At 34.5% G+C, this 25,947-nt stretch overlaps 1 protein-coding gene across 3 annotated transcripts in view; it reads right to left on the minus strand.

Moving 5' to 3' along the window:
• Positions 1-2,974: 2,974 nt before the first annotated feature.
• Positions 2,975-25,947, minus strand: part of ZNF407 (zinc finger protein 407) — a 614,546-nt gene continuing 591,573 nt past the window's right edge. For all 3 annotated transcript variants that reach the window (XM_074273803.1, XM_074273819.1, XM_074273810.1), the window contains one exon: positions 2,975-5,638. In XM_074273803.1, coding sequence (XP_074129904.1) covers positions 4,278-5,638 — 1,361 coding nt within the window. In that variant the 3' untranslated portion in view covers positions 2,975-4,277. The remainder of the gene's footprint in view (positions 5,639-25,947) is intronic.

Consider the following 25,947-nt stretch of genomic DNA (forward strand, 5'->3'; position numbering starts at 1 on the left):
AATAGCTTATGTACTAATTACAGATACTCAGAAACAATGAGCTAGGAAGGGAAGGAGAGGCTGGCTTGGCCATCAATACCCACTGTGCCAAGCTTAGCCAGTAATAGAGGTTATCATGGAGCAGCCTTTTTAGTAAATATACAAACATTCATCCCCACTTGTAGATTAGCTGGAGCCCCTCCCCCACCTTTCTCTTGCCCTTTCTTCTTCTCCAATTATAAAGCAGCGGCAGGTTTTCTCATCAGCCATCTCCATGTCTCCAAATGGCTTTTCAGTGTCAGGCCTATCAGGAAATTAACTCATCATGCAGTGACAGCTGCTAATTTTTTCCCCTTACATGTCAGATGGATCGCCTGCTGAAGCTAATAATGAATCACCAATCCCTGATTAGAAGGTGCTTCCGAAACGTATAACTGCCATCTGAGCTAACTTTTTTCTTCATGTAAAATGATATCACCCTAGAGGAGTAGAAAACGAATTGTATTCTTCAACAAGATGGAACAGGGGCAGGCTGCTTAAGTGAGCTGGGCTTGCTCTTTAAGGGAGCAGGGGCTAAGAATGTGCAGTACAATAAGGGAAAGCCCACTGCTCTTTTTTATTTTTCCAAATGAATGACCTTTTTTGTTACTTGATCCTCTCACTAGAACTAACTCTGCTTTAGAATTCTTAGCTGGTGCTGTAACTTCTTGTCATTTTTTTTTTAAACTTCAGTCCATGGCAGTTAAAGGTTTGGCAAAAGTGAAAAGAAAATAAAACAATAAGAAGACTCTAGGAGCCGTCCATCAAACCAGATCTGTTTATGTGTTACTTCACCGGAGGAAGGCACCCCAGCTCACATTCCTACAGACTGAGAGGCTTGGTGGTAGAAGGAAGTTGGGTATGCTTGCCTTAGAGTCAAGATAGCCTGGGCTCTAATTGTCATTTAAAACAATATCTACCAGGAGCCTCAATGTTTTTCTTCTGGGACACTCAAGTCATCATCTCTATCGTTGGGTTAGAACTTGCTGGGGTATAACTCAACACCCTGGACCCCGTTAAACAATTATTTCTTGGTTCCTAGAAACACTGGAGGTGGTCACTAGTGGGGATGATTGCTATGGAGCCCTTTTTGTTGTTTTTCATTGTAGGAAATATTTCAACATGATTTTTTTTTTTTTTTTGGTCTTTTAAGCTCCCTCTTCTCTTTTCACTGTTTTTCCCTGTCCCCTAGCCTCTTGCCTCAAATAAAACTTGAATACTAAGCATTATTGGCCTTGCTGAAAGGTATTTCAGGTAGCTGGGCTCTTCCCTGGCTGGGACTTCATTTTCAGGAAAACAGGCTCTTGCTCTGGGAAATTATTTGGTAATTTCCCATACATTATACAGGAAAAGCATCGCTGAACTTTTCCTTTAGTATAGGAATGCATCTTCAGAAAGCAATTACAATCCAAACTATTTCTAGATATTAACTTGGGCAATTCAGGTCTTCCCTAGTGTGCCCAAAGTTCTTGAAGTTGAATCTCTTAATTGGTCTCATCAGATTACATTCTCCATACATAATTTCCCCATTTGCTCTGTCCTCACTTTGCCCTTTGCTCTCAGACCTTGGCTCTCTCTTTGCCCCATATCCAAACCATGGAGAAAGCTTCGAACTTGCCCTGGAGAACCAAATTTAATTTTTCCTCTTTTCATACTGCACTAAATGTCCCCTTTCACAGAACCTGCCATGCCTCATTATTTTGAGGCACACATTTGTGTGTGTGCTTCTTTAAACTTCCTTACATTCCAATAGTTGTGTAATGAGAAAGAAAAGAGAGGTAACATTAACCCGGCTCTATAGGTAATTACAGTATACAATAGCTTTAGCGAATCCTTTTTAATACTTCTGAGCCTAGAAACACCTTCTGCACAGTTTAATTTTTTTTTTTTTTTTTATGCAAAGGTCTGCTCTTTTCATTGTGCGTACAATGTGATTGCTGGTTTGACACCACATGTTACACTGGTTTTATGAAGGATTAAATGCCACCTGAGACATATTTATCCTAAATAAATCACAAATGGTAAACTGCAGCATGTCAGTGTCAACACCCTGTATTGCAGTAGAAAGGTTAGCCATACAGGACTGAGCAGAGTTAGGAATTAGCATCCAAGCTGCAAGACCACAGGGCTACAGTTAACAGGAGAAATGATCAAGAAGAAATATTTCCACCGAAAAACATTCCGTTTTTTTTTTTTTGAATATCTGTGAGAATCTTGCAGAGGGCCATCATTTTGTAAAGGTCACCTTTATCCTGATAACAAACGGGAGTTGGTCCTGTCACTGTTTTCTGTAGACAGTGTTTAAGAATAAGTGAACAGCCTGCCATTTTTAAGAAAGACGAGCAAGTCAAACTCAGCTAATTATGAATCCTGGTGTCAAACTTGAAATTTTACTTTTTTTGGAGTTAGGAATGGACAAAAACCCAAACCACTGAAAATGATATTGTGAGAAGACAGCAGCTCTCCAGAAGCAGACCAAGGAAAGCATATTTCAGCCTTTCAATGAAGTATCTTTTCTATGCAATTCTCTCAGAAAGCATATTTTAACAGTATTGTTATTTTTTTTAAAGGTACCATACCTTTATATATATATATATATATTGTGTGTGTATGTGCCTCTGTCTCTCATTTTGGAAAGCTTATGCACAAGCTTTCTCTCTTATTTTTATCTCAAATAAAAGCTGTTGACTTCAGCACACTAACCATGAAAAGATTTGATGCTATCATGGAAATTTGTCTGTTTCACAACCTAAATACTCAAAAAAAAAAAAATTATGTCAAGAATGAGAGATAAGCATTTTAGAAATTAGCATGCTTTGTCATCATCTTTTTTTTTTTTTTTAATCAAGAAAGCATTAGGAGAGAAAAGCAAGCAGATTTCAGATATAAGAAATAGACTTCTAGATTTCTTTAACTGAGTGCCCATTCTGCTGACTTCTTAAAATGAAACATCATATTGTTTCTCTTTTAATACTATCATTTTATTTTAAAGAAAACCCAAACAAAACAAAACCAAAACCAACAAAATAAAACAACCTTAGCATTGGGGAAGAGGAGCTATTTTACAGTTTTTTTTTTAAAAAGAAATAAAAGCAATTAAATCAGGAACAAATTATGTGAACATGGACTTGCATTGAACGGTTGCTGTAAGTCCACATCTAAACACAAATAATTGGCATTCTGGTTCAAAACAATAGATTACAAGGTCACCTTTTTTTCTACTTGCAGTGTTGATGTCAGAATTTCCATTAAAAACCCAACATTTCAAAACCATTCACAAAGATCCTGCAAAATGATATTTATATGAAGAATCATTTTTAAAGGGCAAAATATTGATATGAACAGTATTTCCCAGAATGCACATTTCATATACAGACTATGCATGAAGTGATGTCAAAGTTACAGGCATCAGGTCTTTCTAAACTGAGATACAGTTTTACTGAATATGTAGTTCAAGGCTTTCTTAACCATACACTTAGAAGGAAAACTTTATGTAGAGTGCAATGAAGAACAATGAATTAAGTATGTTTAAAGAGAGAGGTTTTATATGTAAAATGCGAACCAACTTATGCTTCCTTGTTTTATTTGGGGACACTGTAATTCTAAACTTTCAGGAAAATGAATGAAAGTTTTACTGTTTATGAAGTAAAATAAATGTTGCTCCTAATTTTAACCAATTGTATAAAATGTTGTTAAAATAGTAAGCATGCCAGACTGTAAGAGCAGAAATGTCTTAAGTCAAAAGGCATCTTTTTCCTGGTTTTCCTTCTCAAGGGAAAATATTTTAAAAAGTGGAATGGAAGAAAATAAATTTTTTTTTTGTTTTTGTTTTTTTTTAAAGTCAAAAACAAGTGAGTATCTTCTTAGAAACAACAAGTGGACCTGAAATGGGGGAGTCAAACTAGAGCCATATTGCAACAAAAGGGTGGTACAACCCAAACAAAGAACAAAAAAACCCATCTGCTTTCTTTTTTGGTGATTTTTTTTTTTTTTTTCATTTTGCAACCTAGTCTGCCTGTTCAACTTTCCGAATCCCACTCTGCAATGTGGATAGAATTCTTCAGCCTGTGAAGCGGATGGTGTGACCTTGTCATAGGAACTGACATTAACCTCACAGCAAGTACATATTTGGTACCTGGATGGAGCAATGCCATCATTATTTGGAAAGTTTTACAAATGAAGTTCAGGGAACATAGTGCCTACCCACATCTGTTACTTCTCCACATCTGCCCTGGTTCAAACTTACAAAATGCAGGGTTTTATGCTTCCTGCAGCTCTTGCAGTTCATTACTTTCTCTTTGGCTCTGAATTACTGCTGTAGTTGGGGAGCCTCCCTGGGTGTAAATGACCATACTTGTTAATTGTTCCTCTGCACCATCAGGGGCCATGGCTTCAGCATTTAATGCGGTGTCCGCCTGCATAAGCTCCTGAGAGTCAGCAGCCTCAATCACAGTGTGGGAGTACACACTGGGTTCATCCTGCACCCCCTGGGGTAATTCAGTGACGATATAATGTGTTGTGCCTTCTGTGAAGTTGCCGCTGGAGTCTTGGACCATGGCTTGGGCTAATTCTTCAGTCACAATGATCTGTGAGATCTCCCCATCAGATTCAACTAGATCCACGTGTTCTCCTTGCATGCTCAGGGCATGACTTCCTGCTTCTTGCATTATGATCTGGGACCCTTCCCTGGCCACCATATGAACAGTTCCTTCCTGATTTACAATGACCTGAGTCACCCCCTCTTTCATCAGCTGGTCTGCTGCTGCTGTATCACAGACAGCAAACTGGAGTACTCCCTGAACCATCTTTTTAAAGGCAACCTGTGCTCGCTCCTGAGATGCAATGATAGTTGAGGGGCGCATGACCTGGGTCACTACTTCCATGGGTTCCACATCTGAAGGGCTTTCCTGAATCTCATGGAACATCTGTATTTCTTGTGTTTCGGGTTCAGCAGGAACACTGGATGCCTCACGACTGGGCATCTGTATCAAGACATCTTTATGACCAGATCTCGTTTTCTCCTGGGGTCCAGTCCTACTTTCTGCTTCTCCTAGTTCAGTGACTGCGCAAAGCAATGCATCAAGCGCAGAAGACGAGTCAGAAGGAGGTGCTGCAGCCTCAGCAATGTCTAAGATTTCCTGCTTCATCACCTGTTGCATTACAGTGCCCTCAGAGTCAGCAGATTCCCCCACTTCTGCACCTCCCACGGAGCCTTCTACAACTACCACTTGTGTAGCCCCATCTGCTAATTGCTCAGTAAGAATCTGTCCTGGGACCACGCTGCCTACATGGGAACCATTTTGACTTGTGGCAATGACTTGTCCATCTTCTGTAATGTGAACCACCCTTGCTACTTGGCCAGCCATTGCCAATGTCTGGAGGGTGGCGGCTGCAGTTTCCTCCACAGAGGCATCAATCGCAAAGTCACCATTGTAGCCTTGAATAATGATGACTTGCTGTACTTGTTCGGCTGACTGTGCTTGCCTCCTGCTGCTTCTAAGGGACTTTTCTTTGACTGGAGACCCTTCTGCCAGGGCAGCTGCAGTAAATGGACTGTCTGTTTCCACAAAGGTTGCTCCTTGTCCTTTCAGGCGGCATTCGTAGGACTTGGAGACAATTCCTAGGAAAGAAAATTCTCAGTTACCATATACTCTTAAAAAAGATTTTGGCAAGTCAAAAAAAAAATCTATAGACTTAGAAATAGCAACAACAGAAATATAATTGTGAATCATGTCTTATTAGATAGGACACAGTATAGTATGAGGGATGGAGAGACAACTTGGAGGCTGGAGGATCTGAGTTCAAGTCCTTCATTAGATTCAAACTAGCTCCATGACCCTAGGTAAACACTCCTTATAGCAATTAGTGCTATAAGCAACTCATATAAGATTATAAAGGTGCAAAGCTGACTCATATATGCACTGGAAAAGTGTTTTTTTTTTTTCCTTCTTATATGAATGACATCATTGTGGTTAAAAAAAAATTAGCACAACAGAAAGCTCAGACATTACAGTTTTGAATCTCTGCTTTCTAGCTATATAACCTACAGCAAATTCCTTCTTTCTTCACCTATAAAAAAGTATTTCTTGTGGTAACCATGAGGATCAAATAAGCTCAGTTATGTAAAGTGCTTTGTAGATATTAAAGCATCATGTCAATGTGAAGAACTACTAATTTTGAATTTAAAGTTAAGGGCTTTGTAGAACATTGTTCATTTAGCTTACAGTCACTTTTGAAGTGTACTACAGAAAGATAATGCACTATTTGTTTTATCATCAAAATTATGATATTAAATGTATATTTATAAATTTTTTCCATTCTACATTCATTTATTATATGCCTGCTATATGCTGGGTATTGTCCTAGATAATAGGGATCTCAAAATAATGAGGAAACAGTTCTTGTCCTTAAGAAGTCTATATTCTACCGGGGGATACAATTTGGGCAAAAATATGTGAAGCATCTTGTCAGCAGAAGGAATTTGCATAATAGGCCCTTCTTCATCAAACTTTATCATAACTCATCAATGATGTCACAGTTGGTAAGTCCTAGGGAGTTTACATAGCTTGTGTCAGAGGTGGGATTATTTAACATCATATCTACTGTGTCAGGCTGTCTCTCCTAAATAAGCAAAACAAGAAAAAGATAGTTAATATCTAGGGGGACCTGAGGGAAATTTCACAAAAGAGATAGATGGGATGTGATTTGAGCCTTAAAAGAAGACAAAGATTCTGGAGGCAAAAATGAGTAGGTAGAACATCCCAGAGAATGGTTTGTGTGAATTCATGGAAGTCTGAGTATCAAGTTTGGGGAACAATGAGGAGGCCAGTTTAGTTGGGATAGAGTTTATAAAGAACAGTATGAAATAGGACTAGAAAGGTGAGTGGAACTCAGATGGCTTGGGGACTTTAAGTGCCAAAATAAAGAGTTTTTATTTTAGGCCTTGAAGGTTTTTGAATAGGAAAGTGACATAATCAAAACTTGGCTTAGGATAATTATTTGAGCAGATGTTCAGAGGATGCACTGGAGGAGAAAAGAGACTGAAAGCAGAAAAACCAATAAAGAGGCTACATATGTATGGTAGTTCAGGTAAGGGATGATGAAGTAACTTTGTAAATAGAGGAAGGGAAAATAATGCAAGCAATGTTGTAGAGAAAGAACCAACCACAAAGTAGTAACTACTCAGATAGAAGGCATGAGGAGAGGAAAGGAGTTAAAGATAATACTGAAATCATGAATCTTCCCCCTATTTTATCCAAAGAAGCCTATTCATTCCCTCTAACCAGCCACCTTTCTTTTTAAATTTTCATGGATAATGAATGATTCAAGATTAGTTATTGTTGTTTTCAACAACCTGTGGATGTTCTAGTCCAGGAAATATTCAGCAACAGTATCTTCCCATATAAAGAAAATTACAGAACATACAATGATAAGACTTAGAACTAGAAAAGATTTTAGAAATGATCTAGTCTATTCAATTATCTTACAGGTAAGAGTTAAGTGAAGCTCAGAGAAGTAACTTATAGACACAAAGTCACACACTTAGTAAAGTAAGAGTTTGAACACAGGTCTTTCATGTCCAAATCTAGTTTTCTTTTCTCAACACTGTTTCCAGAATATCTATACTATCTAAGTTTATACAGAAAAATCTGTAGATACATGAACTATCTAGCATACATACACATCTTCACATTCATGCGGGATCACTACTCTTCCCAAATAATATATGAAACAGAGTAAAATTATTACTTTCCTTGTAACGTAGTGGAATGGAATGGAATCTTCAACTATAATCTTTTATGGTCACAGGAAAGCATTCCAGCATTTAAGTATAGATACAAAGCCAACATTTTCATTGTAGATCTGATTTAAGTTCTTTTTTTATTGGCTTTATTTTCTTATCTCTTATGGCTACCAGTTAACAGGAGATCTATATTGAAAAATTTCTGTTTCTACATGGATTATAGATATCTCAATAGCAGTTACCTTTTCTCACCATTTTTAACATAAAAAAGTTTTAAGTAGTAGATCTAGTTGTCCCACTGAATACATCACCAATCATTCTGATCTGTATCCTCTGGACCCTCTGGACCCACATTGTTCTGGAGGGGAAAATGAGGCAGATGACCCTAAATCTAACTTACTTGCATGTCATGGCATCCCCTCCCTGACATCATAGTCTTCTTTGAGAAGGAAGGATAAACAACAACAACATGTTTAGACATGAAATGCCCTCCTGTTGCTTGTGACATTTCAGTGTCAGAAAATTATCAGAGAAGCACACTAGTTTTTAAATATACAAAGAAAACCTTCATACACCCTGGTCATAACCTGGAGAAAACCAAGACTTATTTAGCCCTATTGGTCTTTGAGGTATTTTTCTTGTCAGAATGGGAACTTTAATATACTCTGGTTTTGCTGTTCAACAATTGAAAGTTTTCTATCTCAACTTGCAAAAGAGGTGGGGAAAGCTAAGAGTTGGGAAGGAAAATGAATAGTTGAAATCGAAGAGATTTTTTTTCCAAATGAAAGGTCACATCTATATGGAAGATTTTGAATTAAAGGGGGGCAAAGAGATATACTGTTGAAATGGACTGTTACATCATGATCTTTCCATCTCTAGGCAGTGATACCAAGTATGGAAGTAAAATATAAAAATGACTCATATTAATATGAGCTAGAACCAAGTAATCTGTAGTCTTTCCCAAGGCTAGAAGAGTCTACTTCTCCTTTCCCATTTTAAGTAGAATTTACTATATAACATAGTAAAGTACTATAAAATTTTAAAGTGTTACATAAATAAAATGCTAGATGAGTTTATTGCTAGCTATTTAAGACCAATGACAATTTCTTCTTTGGGGGAACTGCTCCAAAGCTTCAATCAACCATTTATTTATTTGATATAATAAAACATTTATTAAGTGCTTACTGTTTGTCATAATACTGAGAGGAGATACTTCAAGTTCCCCCCTAATGTATAACTATTCTCATTGTTTTTCATCTAAACTAAAACTTGCTGGGGTTTTACTAATACCCTGTTTTCCTTTTATTGTGTTACCAGCAAAGATAAAGACCCACAGTCTTATATAGTAGCACAATGGCTATCTATGTCTGGAGTCAGGAAGAGAAGACCTGATTAAAACCTGGTCTCTGATACTTAACTATCATGTGATCCTAGACAAATTACTTAATTTTTGTTCACTTCAATATCCTCATTTGTAAAATAGCACCTCCTTCCCAGGGTTGTTGTGAGCATCAAATGAAATAATGATTGTAAAGTTCTTAACACATAGTAAATGCTATATAAAAGTTGGCTATTATCAATTAACTAATGTTTATTGTGTGCTTCCAATATTCTCATGACTGTGCTAAATGCTACATAGAAGTTCTCAAAAAGTGGTCTAGGGAACTCCTGTGGCTACCTGAGATACTTTCAGGGCTTCACTGATTATAGCAGGCTGATGATGAAGCATATTACATAATTTTTAAGCATGCTCTATACCTAGTCTAGGGTAACAGACTTGAGACACAGAATGAAAAATACTCTTTTGGCATGGGCAATGCAAGGATTTCTTTTGTTTGATTAGGCATATTTGACAAAGAAACTGTTATAAAGGAAGATGGAAAAGAGAGGAAATAAATGCTTGTTAACTGAAATAAAAATTTAAAAGTAAACATAAACTATTTAATGAGCAGTTTGGCATCTATTAGGACCTCTGGATTTTTTTTCCTATTATACTTTCAAGTTCTTCTTCTTTTTTTAAAATCTTTAACATATAGTTCAAATTGATATCTTTAAGGTTTAATTGCTTTCCCAAAAATAATCTTGTGGGGCCAGGTAGGACAAATAGCATTACAACCATTTTAGAGAAAAAGGAACAAACTCGGCAAGGTTAAACAAGTATTTGAGGATTGCACAGCTAGTATCAAAACTGAGGTCTTCTGACTCCAAGGAAAACGTTCCCCTTATCTTGCCCTCCTCCATCACTGAAATACTCTGTAATTTCCCCTCCCTTACCATTTATATTTTACTCATCCTTAATGAATTCATTCCAGTTTTTTTCCTGTCCTTTTCTTGTTTTCTGGGTTATTTTAGGTTCCGATTTAGCTTTTATAAAAAAAGAAAATAAAGATAATGGACACAAATAAAAGTAGTCTTCAAATCATATAGTGCCATGCCATCCTTATTTTCAGAGATGGAGGAAGCTTTTTGGGCTGAGGAAGAAAAAACTAGGCATCCTATTCGTGGACAGTCCTTGAAATAAATGGTATATTTCTAAGGCTATGCAACTCCAGCCTTTACTCTGCAATTGAAAGAAAGTCTCTTGGGTACAGAGTTATCCAGTGAATCCCTTGCAGCACAGATAATTATGCTATTCTGAGCAGCTTACTTAATCTATTTGAATCCAGAGGTGAGTTAAGCCACTTCCTGACCATTAAAGTAAACTACATGGGTAAATACTGCTGTCACTAAGGGGTGTGATGAAGCTTAACTACACCAACATCTTAACCTCAGCTCAGTGCAAGCCCAGCTATTCCATCACAGTTCATAAATGCAATTGCAGGTCCATCTTTTGATTCAGCAATTTAATAACTTCGAGTGCTGTCAGTACTGCTTTGAAAAATGGCTCCTATAAAATGTAACAGCCTCAATCAGATTGTAAAAGATTCACCCACGGAAGATTCTTCCATTTCAACTATAATGAATTAATGTTGAGCTATGTAGAAGTTCAAGTGTCATTTAAACTAATGTGAATCTCTACTGTAACTTTAAATTTTAACTGGACCAGGAATTTACTGGGAACATCAACTTTGATTTTAGAGATCTTCTTAGTAAATATGAATTGCAAATGACACAAGTTTCTTCTTCTTCTTCTTCTTCTTCTTCTTCTTCTTCTTCTTTTTTTTTTTTTTTTTTTTTTTTTTTTTGAGTCCAAAAAGCCAAACAGCAGATATTTAGAGAACAAGAAATACAAACTATACTAAGTTCTGTCTTTGGACAGCTCTTTAAAGGAGGACTATTGTTCAACATAGTATTTGCATTACTTTCCATATCATTTAAGGTCAAAGTCTGATTTTCACTCAGCACATAGTAGCTAATCATATGCCATGTTTAAAGTTATTGTTGCTGCTTCTTCCCCCTCTCCCCCAAATAGTGCACAATGAAGCTTTGTGGGAAGACTCTCAAGTGAGGTTAGAATGCAATCTACTCTCAGTACATGAATCCCGAACCTATAGCTTATAGAAAACTTCAAGACTTTCAAAACAGATTACTGACTTCCCTTGGGAAATATATGATAGTTTATACCCTGTTGAAATCAAGAAGTTATTTCATAGATTATTTGGGTGGGGGCTGTATATTTTAGGGAAATGGATTGTTAAAAGACTCTTTCCCAGAAAACCATTATAAAATGAATCCTCTTTATTGGTTTCTTGTATCCTAGTTTTTCCCCTGAAAGTGAAATTCTCTGTAACTTAGTCATAGTAATTCCATAACTGCAGGGGAAAGAAGGGTTAAATGACTAAAATACCCCCACCTCAGGAAAAAAAAACAACAAACCAAAAAACAACCCCCAAACCTGTTTAATGGTCATCTTATATTGTCTGCTGTGCTTTTGGGAAACCAGAAATTGGGGTTAGTACCTATTTCTTTTGTGTGTATGTGTGTGTATGTATATACGTGTATTATTCTTTCGTTACTGTCATCATTTTTCCCCAACGGAATAAATACCTTATGCTTTTGTTAAGCTTACATTTAATTAAAATGTACAGAATTTGTGCAGTAAACTCGAATGAAACAAATAAAACAAAGGCCCCCTCTCTTGAAGGCATACGTTGTGAATGAAAAATGTCATTACAGACTAAAAAATTTTGCAGTAAACAGGGCCTACAGAGAGAAGTTTCCCCTGTAATGACATCCATAAAATACACAAATGGCACTTTTAGTACCATCCTGAATATGGCATTTTCTGTGCTCTACACACAATCTAAATGGTTTGATCATAGAGCATAATACTCCATTGGGTTTATAGAACAATCAATGTTCCATAAAATGATGTATTTATCCAATAGTAGGCTCAGCAGTTACTGGTGTATGACATTGTAGGACACTGGCTTTGTACTCTTCAGCAGCACACATGCTGGCTGTAAAACTTATCTAACACTACTTCAACAACTTCATCTCATCTGTGTCAAGTAATTTGTTGAAGCCTCAGCTTGGTTTAAAAAAACTTGTAATAAAAATTCATAGAATTTTCAAGAGAATGAAAGCCGATGACAATAGAAAGGTCACATTGTGTCTCAACTAAAGGGGTCAAAGGTCATTAGCAGTTCTAAAACAGAAAGTAGATTTCATGCATCGTGTAGCAGATAAAGATGGTATTAAAAAGACTTGTCCTGGAGTGAAATCCATAATGTGTTAGGAAAGCGTGTGCTAATATTATATGTAAACGATTTTGTTTCTACTAACAGTCCCATATTTTAGATTTCTGAGCTTCTTCTAAAGTTATATTAAGTGTTTATAGATGGTTAGGATTAAGTCTCAGGTATCATTTGTATTTTGTTTTCTAAAGTCATTTGGTGCAATGTTCAGTCTTAGAATCAAGAATGGTTTACTGTTATCATCAAAATGCTTTACATATTGTATATATATTTTTAAAAATATGGCTCTTTTCCCATAAAATTTCTGCGAGTACTCATGACATTGTGATTCTTAGTCACATATAATTTCTCTCAATTTCAATTTTGAGGTATAATTTTTAATAATGAAGTAAAGAAATCATACTTAATGTCTATTAAAATGAAACAATATTAGCAGATTATGTTAATAAATTAGAGCCATATTTTAATGTCACCAAATCTTATAAATTTCTCACATAAAAGTAGAAAAATGACAAAATGAAATTCAATGAAATATAACCTTCTAGAAATTTCAAAGAAGGAGAATAAATTAACTTTATAACAGCAGCTACCAATAGTTTAGCCAGTCAAATTGAAATCAATAATTGGCCCTGGTAACTTATTCATTTCTTAGACAATAAAAATTACTTGGTATTGTAAAGTACGCCATATCACCTAAACTCACAGTCAAACATAGGCTTAAATAGTTTAATGTACTCATTTATAACACCTGAATATTGGGAATGCCCTTGTGATTCAAAGAATGTAATAGACAATGCATATAATGATCTCCAGTTTCCAGGGAGAAAAACTAAAAGTCCATTAGTTACAAAAGCAACTTTTCTGAGATCACAGAATATGTATCAGGCTGATACAATCATCATGGCTCTTATTCCTATATTCAGACAAGTAAATGATGGCTTTTTACTCTCATTTTCAGAAGTACTAAGATCTATTAGTACTCCCTTTCTCTTCACCAATTTCAAAAACTATATATAAGTTGCATTTTAGTCAGGTTATATGTGGGTATTAGAATAAACCCACAATTTTTAGTCATTATTTGATGATATAAAACAAATGTTTGGTTTTTTTTGTCATTTGTCATAAATGTTAATATACAACAAATTAGGCTATATAACCTTATTTCAGAATGCTGATTAAATTTGAGCCCATTCAAACAATTGTGATTATGCTATACAAATGGACATAGGCTACTATGCTTTATTTGTTATTATTTAATAATTTAAAAAGCATTTATAGTATTTGTTCCATGACACATATCTGCAGAAAAAAATTCTGTATAAAAACTGTTTGGACACTTTCTTCAAAATTTATGATCATGACTAAATATCATGAGAATAGAAAAAAAAAATTTTTTTCCCATGCAAACATATGCAATCCTAAATCTTAGAGCTCTTTGACTGAAGTTCATCGGCACATGTTTAACAATATAACCTGTGTCGAATGAAACATGCATCAGCTCATAATAGTGCATCACTCTAAGGAACATATTATTTTCTTTTCCCTTCATTGTCAACATTATTATATCACATCACATTAATTATCATTAGCAATGACAATTAATGATTTAAAAAAAAAAGAGATGTCTCACTGAATAGTAAATCGAACTAAATACAGACTGGAGATAGGCAATTCAAATTCCTGCCATGATTTTCATTTTATCCTGACCAATATCTATGGGTCTCCATATTTCAGTGGTTATTGAAGAATGACAAAAGAGTAAAGGACAATATTTTACCTTTAAAGCCAGAAACCCTAAGAAGTTTTGTATTAAATCAGATGCCTAGATATATATTTTCATTTTCATGCATGAAGATCTAAATATAATAGTAGTGATGCTCACAAATATTCACTCTGCAAGATAAAAATACACCTTTTATGGTTATCTTGATTTGGTTGGGTTCCCCTCTACTGCTTTGCCATCTCACTGTTGCTTTAGAGGGCTATAGGCTATTTTAGCCAATTTTAAGCAGTAACCATAACCAGACAAATTCCACTTGTCTTTTTCATAAGTAGTGATAAGAATAACATCATAAAGTTTGATTGTAAACTGTATTTTGAAATCCTAGCATGAAAGATCCTCAATATAAAAAGTTCCTTTCACTTCATTGTGGTTATTTATTTATTATTTTAAAGGAACACTTAGTTTATTTGCTAGCAGAACTACTAAAGTACCATAACGACTCTTATAGTTTTGATGTTCCAAAGAAGACCTACCTTGCTTTTTATCAAATAAAAATGAAACAAAGTTCAAGTTTTTTTTCTACAAACACATACCCTATCACCATCCCATTTTCCTCTTCATATCAAAAAAGGTCCAAATTTCCTAGGGGTTGGATAACTCAAAATACTGTTAAATCTTAAAATGTTTCTTTACCAAGCAGTAGAGTAAGACTTTTAATTAGAAGAAACTTTGTTAAATGTTGAACAAAAAATTAAAAAGGCTTCAAGAGAATCCAAAACAAAACAATTTAAACATTTCAAAGCCAGGGCTAGGTGATGGCCAGACAAAGCTTTAAAAAATAAATAAACAAAAATAAACAACATGTAGCACCTCCTAGTGGATAGGATACTAGGTCAGGAGTTGGGAAGATCTGGGCTGAAATCTACCCTGACATTTACTAGGCTGTTATTTAAGCTTAGCAAATCACTTAAAAAAAAAATAGTATTTTATTTTTCCAAATACATGTAAAGATGATGATTCTCAGGTTAAGAATTTGTATGACTGAGATGATGCTATAAACAGAAGTAGGAAAGTGAAGATGTAGAGATTTTTAGGGAAAACAAAATGAGTTTTAGTGCCATGTCAGAATTTCAGGTCAGGCTACATTCAGCAGAAATAAAAGGTTAGCATTGGGTATATAGATTTAGAAGTTATTAATCAATCAAGAAGTCTATGTTAATTGACTACTATATGCCAGGCTTATCTGAATAAAGATAATAATTGAAGCACTGGAGGAGGAAGAACATGTCAATAAAGAATCTCATGTGTCAAAAGAAGAACAAAACATTTTGGACAGAACCTAGGGAGCACTCATATTTAAAGATGCTAGGAAGAGGAAGAAGGATGAAGAAAATTAAGAAGCCAGGAAAGCTGTCATAAATATAGAGATACCAGAGAGCAGCGTAATCGAATCCAACAGAGAAAAAAAAGTATTTTAAAAAACAAAATAGGGAATGACTAACAAAGTCAAGAGAGAATCCAATATAAGAATGAGAGGTCCCTGGCAAATCTGGAAAGTACAGTTTTAGCAGACTGGAGTATATATATATATATATATATATATATATATATATATATATATATATATATATATATATATATATATATATATATATATATATATATATATATATATATATATATATATATATATATATATATATATATATATATATATATATATATTCTTTATATAAGTTAAACAATGAGGAGAGACTCAATGAAAAATACATAGATTTAACTCATATTCGAAGGTTGGATTTGCTTGTTTGTTTTAGGGTAGAGAGGGAGGAAGGGAAAGGAGATCCAGACATATTTACAATAGTGAAAGGCTTCCTCAAAATTATACCATAGAAGCAACTGGATATGCTATCTATTCCTAAAGTTTCTTCCAAATCTTAGTTTAAAACAATATTATAGACCTGTACAGCCAAATACATTATAGTGCAAAAATAATTTTTTAAATAGAAAATTATGTAAACATATAAATAAATTATCTTAAAAGTGTGTGGATCCTCTTAGCTCTCTCAGATATCCATAGATATCCTATTAGCAAGAAACATTATACTTTTCCCTCAGTTTTAACCCTATAAAAATGATCACTTTCACCTTTGTAGTCATGTTTCCTTTTCTTTTATGTTACAGTATCTTCATATCTTTCTTGAAGAAATTAGAGGAAATAGCCATTTGTCTTCATTGTAAGACACTTTTGTATGTATGGTAGAAAACAAACCGCCATTCAGTAACTGCGCAGAGGCACCATTAAAATCAAATTTACAGTAAACAGAACCTGCAGCTGGGGTAAAACACTAACTGTTAGTATTTTAATTATCAGCAAAGCTTTTGGAGGTCTAACATCTGCTCATAGCCAAATGACAGCAGCTGCTTGTGTACACTTAAAACAATGTGAATTTCTTTTCTAAATATTAAAATGAATCATATGTTCTGTGTTCATCACTGCTATTTTCCTATTAAGCTGGCAATGTCTATAAGGGCATGCTGAGCTTCTTATGGGTGGAAAAACTGTAAAGGGTTGACCTCTTCAAAGGATGAGATCCAAAGACAGCAAACATACTTGAGTCTGTAAATTGAAAATGTTTAGAGATAGTACCAGGGGTCACCAGGGGCCAAGATATAGCTAGTAAATGTGAACAAAACATCAGCAGTTAAGTTTTGATCACTGTGCTCTATGGCAGCTTCAAGGACAGGACTTCTCAGTATCCTGAATACCAGAAGTCCAAGAGCTAGATGGTATTCTAATTCCATACCTCATCAAGCAAAGCAAATAGAAAACAATTCAAAGTGTCATCAAATTAACCAAAATGTTGTTTCAAGTGTATTTAAAAAGAAGATTGAATCTTCACAAGATTTTGCCACCCCAATTCAAGCTAGGATATTCCTTTATTTTCTGGGATAATTTAAAAACATTCTGGGGCAAGCATTTTACACTGATACCTGGAGCCTCAATTTTTCAACATGTAAAAGTAAGTGCTCTGAAAGGATAGATATTAAGTATACCCAGGGGATGTTGAAGGAGATTATAGTAACAATGAAAACACTAACATTTTTGCCCTTCCCTAAATTCCTGAATCTAATCCTGTGCTTTATATATAAACTTTATATATAAATCAGTCACCTCTCCGCCTGACCCTCTAACTCCTAGCATCCCTCTTCTTTAAAAGGAAAAGAAAACTTTAGAGAGGAATTCTTGGAAACAGAAAGCCAAGTCTTTAATCCCAAGATACCACATGTGATCCTGTCATACCTGATCCATTTATGGGCACATTTGTAATTTGCACATGCAATTGAGGAATGGTGGGGACAATTATTCTGTTTGCACATGCCCGTTTGCAGGTGGAAATGGCAGGCTTTCAGATGCACCTGTTATATCTAGAGACAACATTCTGGGCCATTATGTTATGGAGCAACTTTGCATTCCATGTATCAAATGAGGCAGCAGATTTCTGATATATAAATTTTATGACAGGGGAGTAAGTCAGATGGAGTAATATTATTTGAGCAATTATTAGATATGCTTCAAGCACAAAATTCTATATTGCTGATTATGAGATTAGAAATTTTTTTAAATCACCAAATAGTTTAAAGCCTTTCTCAAACAGAAAGTGCTAATTTACCTTTTCTTAAGCAAATGTACAAGAGAGGGTTAGATCTTATCCTCAGAAAGGCAAGAGGACAGAGCTGATTAAAATACAAAGTTAAATACAGCCCAGTTATAATGGACATTGCTCTGGCTTGCTCTGTAAATTACGCATCAATACAAAAATGAGGAAAGAATATATTGCACAAATTTTTCAAACAATGGTGGTAGGCAACAGAAACAAAATAAAGAAAACTAAATCTGGGAACAAAGATATGGGGTTCAAATTTCATATACATTCTGTGCCTTGACAATCTATGCTCACTTGATTAGAAAATGGAGCTAATAACAATTATTACTTTTTCAGTGGTAAGTAAACCAAGAGTATGGACTATTCTAAGAAAAACAATTATGTTTTAATGAGAATGCTTATTAAGCATATATCAATCATTGCCTATTAGAAAGTCTTTAGCAAATTTATATAAATAAAAAATTAGACCATGTTTTATGTCAGTAATTTATTTACCTCAGTAAAAGACATATGCAGACAAGTGTCAGGAAAAGAAGGCAACTAAGGATTGAATACACAGAAGTATCATGGTCCCATAAGAATAGTGTCAGGAATACTAATGTTTAGAAGGAACTTGAGTTAGTAGAAGATGCTAAGGATAATAAAAGGGGCTTTTAAAGCTATGTTATGGACCCATAAAAGATCAAAGAAGAAATAGAAACATTCTTTAAAGGGGATGATGCAATGATAAAAGATGACGGAAAGAAGGCAGATCTACTAAATTTTTATTTTGCTTCTGTTTTCTATAACAATCTGAATTAGGGATGACAGAATATAAAACAAAATAAAGAGGACTAGTAGGAAAACACTTAATATTTCTTTAATCAATTTAATCATTTCTTTAATCAATTCTTTAAACTATTATTTTGGAGGTTTGATTGCATACTACTATATTCAATCACTGATCTTGTTTTACTACTGCCATTTTGTTGCTATGCTATTTTGCTAATGTGGCATCTCTGAACTAGACTTCCTGAGACTATATTCTGGAGGAGTTAAGCTACTCAGTTTTGGAACTCCCAAACTACTCTGTCCTGACCCTCAAGAGCTTCATATATGTGTGTGTGTGTGTGTGTGTGTGTGTGTGTGTGTGTGTGTGACATATATCCCTCTGTCTTGAATTACTCCTTACTTACTACAATACACTTTCCACTTGGTTGTCAAAGTGATAAAATGTTAACTCTGCTTGATAAACTCTAGTAGCTCTTTATTACTTCAAGGATCACATAAACTGCTTTGGCATTTGAAGACCTCTACAACCTGAATCCTTCCTATCTTTTCTATTTCCTTTCTATTCTAGTCTTTTCTACAAATACTATGACAATGACATCCTCACTGTTTCTTGCACAGACTGTGCCTGTTCATTGGCTGTCCCCATGATTAGAATGCAGTTGTTCCTTATAGCAGCCTCCAGATTTCCCTGACTTCCTTCAAGACTCAGCTCAAATTTCACCTTCTGCATGAAGCTAGCTTTACTATATCTTTGCCTTCTTCCTAACTCAGTGACTTCAACTCAAATTATTTACATTTAATATTATTTGCCCGTTCTCTGCCATGTGAAAGTAAGGCCCTTTTACATGAACTGACGCTAAGTGAAATCATTATGCACTTCAACAATACTCATGAGGATCAATTCTGATGGAAGTGGTTATCTTCAACAATGAGAAGATCCAAATCAGTTCCAATTGATCAGTGATGAATAACTACACCCAGCAGAAGAACACTGGGAAATGAGTGTGAACCACAATATAGCATTTACACTTTTTGTTATTATTTGCTTGCTTTTTGTTTTTCCTCCCATGTTATTTTTACCTTCTTTCTAAATCCAACTTTTCTTGTGCAACAAGATAAATGTATAAATATGTATACATATATTGTATTTAACATATACTTTAACATATTTCACATGTATGGGACTACTTGCCATCTAGGGGAGGGAGTGGAGGGAAGGAGGGGAAAAGTTGGAACAGAAGGTTTTGCAAGGGTCAGTGCTGAACAATTACCCATGCATATGTTTTTGTCAATAAAAAGCTATGATAAAAAAAAGAAAAGAAAAGAAAAAAAAGTAAGGTTTTTCAGGGCAGGAATTGTGTTTTGCTTTCTTTATATCTCTAGGACTTAGCTTAGTCCCAGAAACAGAGTAAGAACTCATTAAATATTTGTACTCCCTTTCTTTGCTCCTCCTCCCCAGCATTATTTGCTCTGGGAATAGTAATTGAATCAATACTACTATTGCCTCTAGAAAGGTCATGTCAATAATTTACCCTATTCATTGACCAACTCCCCTGTGACTTCTCAGACCAAAAACCTCCTTCCTTAGCCACCACTCCCTTAAGTTTCATCTTCTCTAAAGATATTAATAAATCTTTTTTTTTATTTCTTCAATAAGTTCAAGTTGCCAATCATTAGCCAATTATAGTTTAGGAAACTAAAGGAATTTGTGAATATGGTTATTGAATAGCTATCAGTGATCTTTGAAAAATCGTTGAGATAAAGGCCCAGAGATAATCATATATCCCTGACTTGCAAAAAAAAAAAAAAAAAAAAAAAAAAAAAAATCCAAAGAAAGTGGATGTTTCAAAGTATAGGCTGGTAAGTTTGTCTCATATTCCTGATATTTTTTTTAAAAAAAGTATGGTTTGTTAGCATTTAGAAAGGGAAGAAATGATCATTAAAAGTCAGCATAAGTTTATCATGCTGGTTAAAACCAATTTCCTCTTTTGACAGGATTACTACTGTAAGTAGTAAGTCTAATCTGGCATGATTTCTGGACCTCACCTACACCTCTACCCCACAGAAATTCCTGTTGATTTTCAATTGATTTGGAACTCATTGAATGATTGGATCCAAACATTTGTGACAAATTAATCAATGTTGATTTGGAGAGAGATACCTATTAGAGTATCCCAGTGAACTGTTTTTAGCTTTGTCTGGCATTTATATCAAAGATCTGACTTTGAAGGCATAGTAACGTGTTTAATGGCATTTGCAGATGAACAAAACTGGAAGAAATAACTAAAACTCTGGAGATCAGAATCAGGATCCAAGAAGATCTTGACAGGCTAGAACAATGCACCAAATAAAAATGAAATTTAATAGGGACAAATGTTCTATATTGAATTTTTAAAAATCAATTTTATAAGCACATGATGACTAGATAACAGTATTCGAGAAGAAAACTTAAAGTTAAATTTGAATCATCCCTGATATGGCAGCCAAAAAGTTAAGGGGATCTTACTTTCAATTAAAGGATGAATAGTCACCCAAGTGTACAAGAAGAGAGATAAACTTTTATTTTGCTCTGTTCATATCCCATCTACACTTTTTAAAAAAAATTTTATGTGTTGCATTTTAAGAAAGACAAGTTGGAACATGTCCAGAGGAAGACATCTAGTATGATGAAAGGGCAGATGAGTTAAGTGAAAATCTTTCAAAGGAGTTAGTTAGGTATACATAGCTTTTAATGAAGATAATATTTAGAAGGGAAGACTTAGAAAAGTCAGTAGTTCATTTTAGGGTATTTGAATGGATGTCAGATGTTTGAAGAATTAGGTTTTTTCACATAGGCCAAAGGGCAGAATTACTAGGTTGAAAGCAAAAAGAGGCAATCCTTCTAAACCTTCCTAATTGACTTTCCCATCCTACTTCACAACTATTCTTAACTGTCTTTTTTAATCCTCAAACTCTCACCCTACTTCACACCATTTTCCTCAAGTTAGCTCTGCCCCACTTTTCATCTCACATCTGCCTGATATCATTCTCTACTATCTCTGATGAAGAGAAAGTTCTTCCAGCTATATCCAATCATTTTACATATACCCATTAAATTTTTTTCATCATTATGGCATTTAATGATAAGACAAAAGAAATAATCTTATAGATAGATAGACATTAAGGCAAATGCATAAATAAAAACACATATAATAGATGCAGATGAATATCTCTATATAAAATATTATAATATACAATAAAACAACATTGTTACACGAATGAACTAAACTGCTATGGGGAAAGAGTGATTACATACTTAAAGGAAATTGGTACTATAGGTACTTTTGTTCCCATCTACTCTTATTTTTCAGAAGATGATGATTATGATCTTGTTTCATTCCATTTACTAATTCCTTCCCTGATGCCTACAAGTATGCACAACTCTCCCCATGCTCTTAAAAAAAAAACCCAACAAAAACCCCAAAGTCCCTCCGCTAGATCTTCCCATGTTCACTAGCTATCATCCTATATTTGTCCTCCTTTTCTTTGCTAAATTCTTTGAAATAAACCTTTTTTGTGCTGTTTCCTATTTGTCTTTTCATTCTCTTCTAAATTCACTGCAAGTTGGCTTCAGCCCTTATCACTCAACAAAATACTTTCTCCAAAGCTACCAAAGATCTCTTAATTGCCAAATCCAATGACCTTTTTACAATCCTTATCTTTCTTGACCTTTCTAGCACTTGACACTAATGATCACATTATTCTGTATTTTCTTTCCTCTTTGGGTTTTCATTTCTTATCCTATCTGTCTTACTATACCTTCGTCTCAACCATGTTATAACCACTAACTGTGGGTATACTCTAAGGTTCTATCCTTTGCCCCCCCCTTTTTTCCTCTTTCCATCCTTTTATTTATATTGGCTCAATTTTCACCTCTATTTAAATACTTCTTTTACCTCTATTTAAATAATTCAATCTAGCATGTATTTCAATATATTTAACATTACTTGCCAGCTAGGGGAGGGAGTGGGGAGAAGGAGGGGAAAATTTGGGAACAAAAGGTTTTGCAAGGGTCAAAATTGGAAAAATTACACATGCATATGTTTTGTAAATAAAAAGCTTTAAAAATGAACAAATGAATGAATGATAATTCTTAGATTTACTTATTTACCCCTATTTTGTCCTGCATTTTAGTCATTTCCTATTGGGCATTCTGACAAATATTCTAATAGGCATCTTAAATTCTCTGTCTAAACTCAGTCTTTTTTTGAATTTCTCTATCAGTCTCAAGAACACTTCCATCTTTCCCAATTACCCAGGTTCCCAACCTCAGTCAGTTATCCTTAATTCCTAACTCTCGCTTAATCTACATATTCAATCAGTTGTTAAATAGTATTTTCCCAATATTTTTGTACATTGCTCTTTACTGTCCAGTCACACATGCCTTTTTGCTGATCCTCAATAAAACATTCTCTCTTTTTTGCTTTTGTGTTGCCTTTATCTGAAATGCATTCCTTCCTTGTGTCTACATCTTTGAATCCCTGATGTCATTCAAGATTCAACTTAAGTGCCATTTTCTGTAGAAGTCCAATTCCCCAGCTGCAAAAGGCTGCCCTTCTAGGATTATCTTTTATCTATTCTATATGTATATTGTTTTATAGCTCTACGTGTACAAGTTCCCTTCCCAGTTAGAAAGTAAGCTCCTCAGATATAGGAATTGTTTACTCTTTCCTTTTGCATCCCAGTGTTTACAATAGTGCCTAGCACATGAAGTGCTATTTTAATAAATAATTTTAATCAAATGCTTGATGAATATTAGAATGCCCAAGTGCATGGGATTTGGCTTTTTTTTTTTCTCTTCCTCCCCATATTTTCTCTGTTTAGACAATGGCTTCCTTCCCACCAGATACAATTTTTAGTTGTTTTTCATTATCATCGTCTTCATCAAAAAACAAATTTGTACAGTGACTATACATGGTATCAGTGTGAAATCTATACCAAAAAAGATTTAATTTAATCTCACTCAGGCATTTCAGCTGAGTCAGGTCAATTTGGAAGTAGCTAAGAATTAGCTTGAATAACTAATGGCATCAACCATAATAATGGGAAAGGGAAAACACCCTAATGTTTTAAAAACTAAGGATCTAAATAAAATTTGATGTAAAAGAATGCATGAATGAAGCAAGATTTAGGCATATGAAATTGTTAAGAGTCTTTAAATTGTCAAAGAACAGAGAGTCATATAAGGTTGGAATCAGAAGAAACATGAAATATCTTCTAATTATACATCAAGATTTTAATCATGAAAAAAACTGGGCTTAAAGAAGTAAAAGTAGTCTTTAAAGTAGCCCTTGTCCAAAGTCACTTCAGTTAGTAAGGATCAGAACTGAGATTTGAACTCAATTCTGACTTTAAGATCAGCGTTCTTTTTAATATCACCAAGCTCTCTCTGGATACAATTAAAAAATAATAATTAATGATAATTAGCTATCATCACAATATCTAAGTTCAATGGAATTCAGGTAAAGGATTCAAAGATATAATAAATAATGAGCAATTTCAGACGCAAAAGTGAGTTGAATTAACTGCACATTTGTACATTAGTCCCACTTCCACACACTAAGGTAAATGCTACTGTCACTGAAACCAAAGGATGGTCTTTTTCAACAATTATGCAATTAACTTGCATTTTTGAAGAGAGGAATACCTAGGGGCCCAACAGTTGACTGCTTTTACTACAAAGAACCCAGATTAGTGGCCAAACAGTTAGAATAGAACTCTTCTTTAAAGACTGGATCCAGGTGGTATAGTCCTTGTAACGTTTGTTATAGATTTTCACAGTTTTTAATCATTTGTCTTCTCTTATGGTTTTAAAAGAGCAAAAGATTTAAGGAGATACAAGTCTTTGTTTCAAGTGACTGAAGTCCAGAGGCCATTATTCACAGACTAATAATAATTATAGCTATACTTTAGTACAGCTAAAAAATAAAGTCAAAATGCTCAAGTGCATGGAATTCGACAAATCAGCCAGTACTAAGACCCACGCAATCAATTTGAATCATTCATTAAACATGCAGTTCTCAAAACTTAATCTACAAGATTATTTATTGAGCACCTATTCCCTGTCCAGCACTGTGTTAAATGTATAATGGTCAACTTTTTCAGGCTTACAAAAAAGAATTAACTCCACAGATACCACTATGAAGCATCTGAATTCTAGACCACATAACTTATTTCTCATTCTTATAAGCTATGGTAGTAAAACCAATTTCCCTCTTTGCCACAGTTAATTAATTTACTTTTGATTTTCTTCACTCTTTTGACATTAGTGTGCCAAACATAGGTTTGGCACAATTATGGGAATCTCATTAGGCATCCCTGACATAGGAAAAATATAGTGTTGGCAGCTGTAACAGGTCTTATGGGAAAATCAGGTTTCTTTTTTTTTTTTTTTTTTTTTTTTAAATTACATGACACTCATGCACACTCCCATATATAAGTTAAAAGAGCATAGTTCCTGTTTGGCTAAATGTGAAGTGATGTAAAAGAACTAATTAAGGGTAAGTGAGGTTTTTCCTCCCTTCACCTCTTTTAAAGTCCTTTTAAGTATTTTAGAATTAGAAAATTAGACACTTAATTCAAAACCACAGAATTTCAAAGTTGGAAGAGACCCCAGGAGCCAGCTAGTTCAAGCCAGAACACTTGAAAAATAATTCCACAGTAATGTACTTCACAAATGGCCACATAACCTTTATTTAAAGCTCTTTGATGAAAGAGAAACCATGACCCACAGAAGTGGCTCATTCTATTTTTGGACAGCTATATTAGGAATCTTCCCTTTATATCAGCCTAAATTTGCCTCTTTGCAACTTCTCCCCTTCTGTCTTCTAGGACCATACAGAATATATTTAATGACTCTTCCATAGGACAACTTATATACTTGAAGATAACTACCAAATCCTCAGTTTTATTATTCCTCTTTTCTCTCTCCATCTGCAACTTCTCTTTTCCAGATACATATTCTCATTTTCTTCAACCCATTCTCATATAGCATGGTCTCAAAGTCTTTTAACATCTTCTTTACTTTCATGTGAACATGTTCAAATTTATCAACATCCATCCTAAAAGGTGATATCTAGAACATTACTCAGATTTGATTTGAACAAAGTAGAATACAGTGAAATTATCTTCTCTTTATTCCTAAAGGTAGAACTTGCTTAATGAAGTCTAAGAGGGTATTAGATTGGCTATCATATGATGCTGCTGACTTCTATTGCTGACTAAATCCCTCATATATTTTTCATATAAACTTCTGAATGGCTAAGATTCACCTTTTTTTTTTTCTTCCTGAAACTGATCTGGAAACCCAAATATAAAACTTTATACTTACTCTCTAAAATTTTCATC

The sequence above is a fragment of the Sminthopsis crassicaudata genome, chromosome 1 (assembly GCF_048593235.1).
Source record: "Sminthopsis crassicaudata isolate SCR6 chromosome 1, ASM4859323v1, whole genome shotgun sequence".
NCBI lineage: Eukaryota > Metazoa > Chordata > Mammalia > Dasyuromorphia > Dasyuridae > Sminthopsis > Sminthopsis crassicaudata.